The sequence below is a fragment of the Histomonas meleagridis genome (genome assembly GCF_020186115.1).
Source record: "Histomonas meleagridis strain 2922-C6/04-10x chromosome Unknown contig_15, whole genome shotgun sequence".
NCBI classification, from domain to species: Eukaryota; Parabasalia; order Tritrichomonadida; family Dientamoebidae; genus Histomonas; species Histomonas meleagridis.
Window position 1 is genome coordinate 7,881 of NW_027150778.1, and position 10,507 is coordinate 18,387.

A 10,507-nucleotide genomic window follows, 5' to 3' on the forward strand; every position below is an offset into this window, starting at 1 on the left:
CGTCTCATCAATAAATTGAAATGTTTAACCACTAAATAATAAGATGATGTGTACGGAAATTCTCAAAAATCATTAAATTTATGAGTAAACTAGTCAATTTGAACCAAATTGGTTGCTTCACTATCGTACGAGCGAATGATTTATCATAGAAAATTATAAAGTGTACACATGAAAAATATGCAAATTTTACTTGAAGTGTTTTAATATGAAATTGATAATTACATTTTCACGACAATATTTTTCGAAATATACAAATCATTCAAAAAACATTTAAAAATTACATAAAAACAATTTACAACTTACGCATCCAAAACCCTTATTATAGCCTGTGCCGTTGTTCTAATTACTTCGTCATTATTTCTTGTGAACTTAAATATCAAGCTCCTAAAATTCTTTGGTCTCATTACCTTTCTTGCCTCATTATACTTACACAGCATTGGTAATCTCATTAAAATTTTCTTAGCGATTTCCTCATTTTTCTGCATAACTTTAAATATCTTTTGTATTGCATCGCATTGTAACAATTGCAACAAATATTTATCATTCATATGCACCAAGTTACAAATAATTCCAACAGCGGAATCAACAATAACTACGTCATCATTTTCGAGTAATTCGAAAATTACATTAATGTTATCAAGTATCAAATTCCCGAAATCAGGAAATTGATATATAACATTACCAATGACAAATGCCGAAGCTTTTTTCAATTCCATATTTTCATTTTTTATTCCATCGATTAAATTCGGAAATATTTTCTCAACAAGATCTTTCTTGATGTTGTTATATTTCCATATGTTACCAAAAAGTATTAAAGTTTTCGATTTTATTTCGACTTCGGAACTATTTAACATTTTCTCCGCAAATTCAAATGTTCCCGATTCTTCCAACACATCGATTTGTTGTGATCCTAATCGTGCGATATATGCAGAGATGATTAAACCTGCTTCATAAGCTTTATTAACGGAATAAATATTTTTTAATATTTCAGGAAATTGAGAAATAGTTTCAATCGATGGAGTTTTATTGGAAATTATTAGGAAAACTATTAACAAAATAATATATTTAGTGATAATTGGCTCGTTTTTTATTATGATTTGTGATAATTTTATTAATAAATTGTTTTGACATATCGTTTTGATGATGTTTATATTGTTTTCGTTTTTAAGATATTTAAATAATAATTCGGATAATAAATTTATATTTACATTTGTGTAAAAAAGTTTCGTTATTAATGTTATCGATTTATTAATTGTTTCATTAGGTAAGTTAAATATCGATTGTAATAACAAATTTTGATGCATAGGTAATAATGTATGAATTGCTTCAATAAGTTTTTCTAATGTTTCAGGTTTAATCGGAAAATTAGAAAAAATCGAATTTAATGATGAAATAAATAATAAATATTCGGATTTTTCTTTTGGCTTTTGTGCTGAATACATTAAAATAGAATCAACCAAGTCATCATAGTTATCTTTAAATAATGTTTGAAGAAATGTTGTTAAATTATTTTTTGTATTTGGGAAAATTCTTTGGAAATCCGTTAAATGTGATAAAACAGGAAAAGTGACATAAAGGAATGACATGTGAGCTGAAAACAAGCAAAAAGTGTCAAAATTTGATGGAATTTGTCTTAATGAATTAACATAATTTTCAAGAAATGTATTAATAGGTTGAACATACTGAATCGAATTTGAGTTTTTTTCGATGATTTTCGTAAGGATAACTAAAGCAGCAGCGATAGAAACGTTTGAGTTTTGATTAATAATTACAGAAGTTATGATTGGAACAATTTGTGATGCGAAATTTCCCGAAATTGCGTTTAGAAATTGATTTGAAACTTGAACTAAATAAGACATAAACGCATAAGCCTTAATTGACTTTGAAGAATCGGACGAAAAAAGGAACGACATTAATTTATCTCTTAATTTTCCCGCTTTATCACCATCCAATTCGAATTGCTTATTGACGTCATTTATGTTATTAATAACTTTATGTATATATGGAACGACGAGTAATTCGATGAAGAAATCGATTGCTGAATTTGGCATATTAGTATCGCCAAGAATAGAAATTGCTGATTGAAATGGAACCAAAAAATATTCTGGATTAATTTGTAACAATTTCGTGGCCGTCTTTAATACTTCTTCCAAAATTGAATAATTCTTTATATATTCGGAGAAATGATAAGCAAAAGAAGCGGATAACTGTGAAGATCCCAAATTTATATCTTTTTCGCCAACGTATTTAACGGCATCTAATAAATCATTCGTTGAATATGAAGAAGGATTAAGTAAAATGCTTTGATAATCAGGAGTAGACGCTTCAGGTGGCTTGAAATTAGATGAAAGTGATTCTTCGATTGCATCATCGAATTGTTTCCTTTTATATTGATAAAATGAATCATCAAATGGAGCAAGTGGTACACGCGCTATAAATGGATGCATAAGTAAATCTTCACATGACGCACGCTTGTTTGGATCTTTTTGAAGCATTTTGTTTAAAAAATCTTGGAATTGTTCGCTGATTGTTTCCGGCCAAACAATGTTTTCATTGACAATCATTTGTATTAACTTGTAGATGGAGTTCGTATAAAACGGTGGTTTCCCATAATAAAGCTCATAAAGAATAACACCTAATGACCATATGTCGACTTTCTCATCATATGGCTGTTCTTGAACAAGTTCAGGTGCCATATATAATGGGGTGCCTTTGATGGATGTAAGAACAAGTGTGGTACAGGAAAGTGCTCGAGCAAAACCAAAATCACAGAACTTGAGCGCACCATTGGCACATACTAATACATTTTGGGGTTTGATATCTCGATGAATTATTCGAGAGGAATGAAGATTGGATAATGCTGAAACTAATTGCGCTGCTATACTACGAAGTACTTCCTCAGGAAGTGTTTGTCCATCATCAATGATTTGAAAAAGATCACCTCGCGCAAGTTCAGAAACAATGCAAAAATCTGTGTTAGTCTCAAAAATATCAAGAAGACGCATGACATTGGGATGATTGACTTTTTTGAGAATACTGATTTCACTTCGAAATGATAATAAATCTTCTTTTGATTGCCCAAGTTTGTTAATCATTTTTATTGCAACTATGTTCCCTGTAAATTTTCGCCTCGCTTTGTACACCCTCCCAAATGAGCCTTCTCCAATTTGATCAAGAAGGTGATAATTTTCCATTTGGTGGATTGAAAATAAAAAATATTCACCTCTTGGGAAACGAACCAAGGAAAAAATAATGACATGTGATTTGAAAACTAATTTTAAATAATTTCATTACTCAAACACGTGCTCGATCTATATCGAATATATCAACGCGCTTTAATTACATATTTCCATTTTCTTGGTGAAAGGTTATTATAAAATTATGATAAATTGAGATCTGTGTTTAAAAAATTCAACAAATCATCTTAGTGACCAGTTCTGAACTCATAATTACCACCTTCTGTGATGTATTTCACTCCTTTAAATACACCATAATTTACATTTTCGATTTCCAATCTATCAATTCTAAATCCAGACAAAGTGTATCCAATTGTGAAAAACTTGGCTCTAACAACAGGGAACCTGGATCCTAAGTCGAATCCTTGCTCTGTTGATGCGCTTCCTCTAAGAACTACAGGATCTTTACCTGGTATTTGTCCAATTGTCCATACAACTTCATGAGTTGTTCCTTCGAATATTGCACGTCCATATGGAGCAGCAAGTGCTGGTGAAAGGACTCCCTCAGGAAGTTCAAACCTGACCTCGACACTTTCCAAGGGGTGGGGGATAACCGCTTCTGCTTTGACAACTATCTCAAAAGTGACACTTCCTTTGTTCCAAGTGAACTGAGGCGAAATCCAAAGGGGAACGTTAACTTGGGGAGCCGTTTGCTTGTATTTCATCAAAGTGAAAGGACCTTCTGGTGGAACAAAAGGAATGACCTTAGCTTCACTGGACTCTATTTGAACGCATCTATGGAAAGTTACATCTTCATAGTGCGTGGATGGAGTGAGAATTATCTTGCAAAATGGATTGTCTGAGAGGCGAACTGTGGCATCAACAGTACCTCGGATGTAACAAAATTCAAGCCTACCCATAGAATTGACAGAAATATCAACATCTTCAATAATATCAAGCAAAACTTCATTTTGCATTCTTTTGATCCCAACTGATCGCCATGGCTTGTTGAGATCTAATTGAAGACGGTTTCCTTTAGAATAATCAGTGGGTGGTCTTGTGAGCATTGTCAAAATTGTATTATTTTCATCCAAAAATGGAAACCCATAATCAATTGCATAATCAAGGATCTGGTAAACAGATGGATATTCTGATTTGATTGAGTTTTCTGTGGCACCTTCTTTTAATAATGATGAAAGAAGTTTTCCAAGGTGCTTTAAGATGCTGATAGAAAATAATGCAAATTCATCTCCCTCGCAAACACCAACAAGCCATATTTCACGCTCATGGTGAAGAATCACTGTTAACTCACCATTTGCAATAATCCCTGGTGGTTCTTGAGTTTGATCTCTAATAGCAAGACAAGCAGAGTCTATAACAGATCTGTCAATTTTTTCTCTGTATTGCTTTTCGATCAAGATTGTAGCGTCTTTGTTGAGAATAAAAACAGCAGATAGCATCCAGTTGGAATTATCCAAACAAAGTCTCACAAATATTAAACGATTAAAAAATAACGTTCCTTACCTTCTTGCAATCAATTTTCTGTTTGATCTTACCTCCAAGAAATTGGATTTATATTTGTTCATTTCAACCTTATTCAATTACACTTCCTCAAAAACTTACTGTGGGTAATGAGTTTAATTCAAATTATTTGGATTAAAAGATCCACATATTGATCAATATGTTCATATCATTTATAAATGAAAACGATGATTATTCGTTATGAAAACAAATTTCATGTAAAAACAATTCGATTAATATATTAAACATGGTAAATAAATATAAAACAAATCAAAAACTTTATGCTTATTTATTAAATAAACTTTTAGAGAAATATAAAACAAATTTTTTGATAGTTGAACAAGCAATTATAGCCCAAGAAGAGTATTTTAAATTACGAAATATGAACCAAGCGTTAGAAATTGGTTTAATTATCAACTATCTTTGTGGGTTGTGTTCCATAAGAAATTAGATTGTTACCAAACTGATTTTTGATTTCTTAATTACATGTGAATTAAATAACTCAATGAATGATTTATAAAAAACATATAAAAATTCAAAAAAGAGCACCGGGAAGACTCGAACTTCCAACCTTGAGGTTATGAGCCTCACGAACTAAACCAATTGTTCCACGGTGCTTTGCTGAGAATTAACAATAATTGTTAATGATAAATATTAGTAATTACTAAATTTAACAGAGAAAATCAATTACAAGCTCAAATTAAAATATGAACAATAAACAATTCGGAATCCATCACCATGAAAGACAAAAATTAAAAAATTTATTATTAAAGAGAAAGAAATACCAAAATTAATTATGCTCTGTATCCTCTTGTGACTTAAAGTATGCATTTCCTTCAAACTGTGAGTATAATGAAAATAAGTGATGCAATGATTCCACCAAATTTCCTTTTACAGGGATATCTAATAAAGCGCAAACAATCTTTGCGTATTCATCAAAAGAAACATCAAGATCTGCTGACGGCAATGGCACTGATTTAAGTGTTTCCTCGAACTGCTCTGGCCATGGTTCCATCAATTCTTCAAATTCAGGCATTTTACTCTTATAAATAATAGATGGTGGTGGACGATTGCGGTGAATCTCTTCGATTGAATCGAGCCAAGAATTAAGTTCTTTGAGGTTCTTTTGAGCATTTTCGATACATCCGACATATCCATCTCCTTCTTTTTCTGAGCCAGAAACACCATATTTTTCACGTAGCTCCATGCGGAGGACTTGGGGATTACTTTGTGCAATGGATGGTTCATCGACTATAACAAGTCCGAGTTCATCAAGTTCAGAATCTGGCCTTGGAACTTTGATAAACGCATCAATGCTGCCAATGGCTGGTACTAAGTCAGGGATGAAAGGTTTCCAATGAGCTGGAATTTCATATGAATCTGGTTGAAATTTTGATATTAGACTGAATATGGATGCCATTTCAGAAGATGCCCCAAGAGATTCAGCTAGGTCATCAGATGCGTCAAGCTTTTTGGTTTGCTTAAAAGTGTTAACGTAATCACTTGGGCTTTTTTCCAATTGTCTGGAAAGAGGTTGTTCAGGTGAACTCATTGGACTTCGAACATTAGCTCCTGGGAGTTGACGAGGAGAGTTTACATCTGGAAATGAATTATCTGAATCAGAAAAACTGAAAGATCGATCATATTTTGAGTTAGGCTCGATAGAGTAATCTTGATTCATTATTGACTGGTAATTTGATCCGCTATTAAATTGTTGATCGAAGTTTCCATCATCATCATCAGATCCAGAGTACATTTTTAATAACGTATAAAATTGACTATGTTTGTTTGTATTACGAAATGGATTCTGGATGTCAATGCAAGAATCAAATGTAAATAAAAATTATTATAATGAATTTAAGATCAGTATCTTTTATAAAAGTTTTAAAGAAAATTTTTAGCACAAAAAAGCGAAATGACGATAAATATCATTTCAAAATATCTATTTTAGATATATAACTCATAATTTTTAATAAGCAATTTTTATAAAAATATCCTTATGTAAAAATACATAGTTGTTATTTGTACATTATTTGTTTAAACAAAATTTTGAAATACTATTGACTGCCTTCATGTGTATGTCAAAATAAATGCTGTTCCAGATAATTTAAATAATTTCCAAATATTATTTTGAAATAAGAAATTATTAAAATAAATTCTAAATAAAACAAATAAATATCTTTTGCATTAATATCAATATCTTTTTGTTCAAGAAGTAATTTAACTATTTCTGTATGACCATTATAAGATGCAAACATAAGTGCATTCCAAAATAATTTAAATAATTTCCAAATATTATTTTGAAATCCAAAATAGATACAACAAACATAGAATAATATAAAAAAATAGTTTTAGCATTAATATCAATTCCTTTTTGTTCAAGAAGTAATTTAACGATTTCTAGATGACTGCTCCAAGAGGCCCAAATAAGTGCTGTTTCAAATAATTCAAATAATTTCCAAATATTATTTTGAAATATCAAATTATTAAAATAAATTTCAAATAAAATAAATAAATATTTTTAACATTAATATCAATTCCTTCTTGTTCAAGAAGTAATTTAGCCATTTCTGTATTCCCATTTAAAGATGCGTTCATAAGTGCTGTTTTAAATATTTTAAATAATTTCCAAATATTATTTTGAAATATAAAATTATTAAAATAAATTTTAATTTTAGCATTAATATCAATTCCTTTTTGTTCAAGAAGTAATTTAACTATTTCTGTATGACCTTTTTCAGATGCATAAATAAGTGCTGTTTTAAATAATTCAAATAATTTCCAAATATTATTTTAAAATATAAAATTATTAAAATAAATTATAAATAAAATAAATAAATATCTTGAGCATTAAAATCAATTCTTTTTTGTTCAAGAAGTAATTTAACAATTTCTGTATAACCTCTTGAAGATGCTAAAATAAGTGCTGTATTAAATAATTTAATTAATTTCCAAATATTATTTTGAAATATTAAATTATTAAAATAAAATTCAAATAATACAAATAAATATTTTTAGAATTAACATCGATTCCTTTTTGTTCAAGAAGTAGTTTAACAATTTTTGTGAAACCTTTTTCAGATACAAACATAAGTGCTGTATAAAATTATTGAAATAATTTCCAGATAATATTTTGAATCATTAAGTTGGTAAAATAAGTATTGTCTTTGAAATTAATTTCAATTTCTTTTTGTTCAAGAAGTAATTTGACTATTTCTGTATTACCACATTCAGATGCATAAATATGTATTGTTTTAAATATTTTTAATAATTTTCAAATAATATTTTGAAATTTTAAATTATTAAAATAAATTTCAAATAAAACAAATAAATATTTTTAATGTTAACATCAATATCTTTTCTCATAAGTAGTAATTTTGTTATTTTGATGTAACCATTAATGAATGATATTATAAGTGCTGTATTAAATATTTTAAATAATTTCCAAACGTAATCTTAAAATATCATTATAATTAAATGAATTTTAAATAAAATAAATTTAAATCTTGTGTATTTATATCAATATCTTTTTGCTCAAGAATTAATTTAACCAATTTAATATACCCATTTTTTAATAATAACATGAGTGCTGTATTAAATATTTTAAATATTTTCCAAATATTATTTTGAAATCCAAAATAGATACAATAAACATAGAATAAGATAAAAAAATAGTTTTAACATTAACATTAATTCCTTTTTGTTCAAGAAGTAATTTGACTATTTATGTATAACCATTTTCTGATGCAAATATAAGTGCTGTATAAAATTAGCGAAATAATTTCCAAATATTATTTGAAAATATTAAAATCTTCAAATAAACATTAAACAAAATAAAATAATACTTTTAACATTAATATCAATTCCTTCTTGTTCAAGAAGTAATTTAACTATTTCTATGCTTCCTTTTTCTGATGCTATCATTATTGCTGTTCTAAATAATTCAAATAATTTCCAAATATTATTTAAAATTCTCAAATAATTAAAATGAATTTTATATAAATTAAGTTAATATCATGCATATTAACATTAATTCCTTTTTGGGCAAGAAGTAATTTAAGCATTTCTAAATTATCACATTGTGGTGCATTAGTAAGTGAAGTCTCAAAATATTAATAGAATTTCCAAACATTATTTTAAAACCATAAGTTATAGAAACAAATTTCATACAAAACAAATTAAACATTTTTTGCATTAATATCAAATTCTTTTAATTTAAGAATGTAGTCAACAAGTTCAATATTTTCACATTTTGTACTTAAAATAAGTGTATCATCTGAAAATTGAAATTCTTTATTACTTTTTATAAGAAATAAATTACCAGTTACTACTATATCATTTATAAAATGATTTGTTGGCACAAATACATTTTTACCATATAAATAAGAAAGAATTTTATAAGAATTACATAAAATAGATTGAGATAACATGTTTGAATAATTTAAAGCTTTGGTTTCTTTTTCATATAGATATTTAAAGATATCATTTCGATGAAATTCGATTGCTGTTTCATATTATCCATAAAATGATGAATGATTTTGTTCACATAAATGAATAATTTCAAGATTTCCACCTGCAACTGCATATTTACCTGTGTTTTCTACTTTTGCACCATTCATAAGTAAATATTTAAAACATTGAACTGATCCAAAAAATGCGGCATAATCAATTAATGAAACTTCTTCTTGATTAATAAATGAACATCTTTCATAAAGTGATGGTTTAATTGTTTGATTAAAATTAAAATTATTTTGTGATGATATTTCTTGAAGTTTTTCGATTTCATCAGATCGAATGATTTTTGCAATTTTATTTGGATTAACTCCTTCTTCAATTAATTTTTTATGAAGTTCCCAATCATTCTTTGAAAGGGTTTCAATATTTTCCATAAATTCACGATAAAATTTTTCTTTATTAAGATTTTCGATATTTTTCAAGTAATGTACAAAATATAAACAGCGCTTTTTGCTTAATATATTAGTATCAATTAGACCTTGTTCAAACATTTTTTCTCATAGATAATTTGATTCATTTGAATTTAATGAAAGAAGAAATTTATAAAAAATATTTATTAGTTGATAATTATTTTTATTTTCGTATTTCTTTTCTAACTCTTTGAGAAAATTGAAATATATTTTAAAATCTTTAATCTGTGAAACAGATGAAGCATAAATTAATTGACATGTAATGTAAAAAAGAGAATATATATAATTTTCACCAAACATATAAGAGATTGATATGGTTGATTCATCAATATTTTCAGTGTTTAGGTTGAAAATTATTTTTTCAAGTGATACTACCTTTGAAATTTGTTCATGCATGAAGAACCAAATAAATTTACCTTCGAAGAAAACCGTTTACAATCGATGAGGTTTTTTAAGTTCCATGAACTATTTTACTGCATTTGAGCTACAAATCCCAAAAAGTATTTCTGTGATTATTTTATTGACAATTAGTCATATTAATATATTTTCAATTTTTTTACAATTCATGAAATGAAATTAACTTGTTACATATAAGTCAAAAGTATACTTGAGTTAAAATCACTTGGATGTCATATAAAAGAAAAGATATTCAAATGTTGAATTACATATTAGTTGATCGAAAATATAAATTATTTGAGTGATATCAAACATATTTTGTTTTTGGTAAGATTTTATATATTTAATATGGCAACACATGATCAATTAAAACATTTACTAATAAAAATGAAAATAAATATGATTGGTTAAAATGTGAATTCGATTTCAGAAAAACATTTGAGGCACCCCAAAAACATTGAAATTCATATCGGTGCAAATCATCAAAGA

At 27.6% G+C, this 10,507-nt stretch overlaps 3 protein-coding genes across 3 annotated transcripts; all 3 read right to left on the reverse strand.

Moving 5' to 3' along the window:
* Nucleotides 1-403: 403 nt before the first annotated feature.
* Nucleotides 404-3,194, reverse strand: GO595_001727 (AGC family protein kinase; the record flags this gene model as incomplete). The annotated part of the gene is made up of 2 exons (XM_067914557.1): nt 404-407; nt 1,684-3,194. The coding sequence occupies 2 exons, from the start codon at nt 3,192-3,194 to the stop codon at nt 404-406; spliced, it is 1,515 nt and encodes a 504-aa protein (XP_067777976.1).
* A 230-nt stretch (nt 3,195-3,424) lies between these two features.
* Nucleotides 3,425-4,636, reverse strand: GO595_001728 (Adaptor complexes medium subunit family protein; the record flags this gene model as incomplete). Its single annotated transcript, XM_067914559.1, has 1 exon — nt 3,425-4,636. One exon carries the CDS (start codon nt 4,634-4,636, stop codon nt 3,425-3,427), a length of 1,212 nt encoding a protein of 403 aa, XP_067777977.1.
* Nucleotides 4,637-5,487: 851 nt separating this feature from the next.
* Nucleotides 5,488-6,453, reverse strand: GO595_001729 (uncharacterized protein; the record flags this gene model as incomplete). The annotated part of the gene is made up of 1 exon (XM_067914560.1): nt 5,488-6,453. One exon carries the CDS (start codon nt 6,451-6,453, stop codon nt 5,488-5,490), a length of 966 nt encoding a protein of 321 aa, XP_067777978.1.
* Between the last annotated feature and the right edge of the window lie 4,054 nt (nt 6,454-10,507).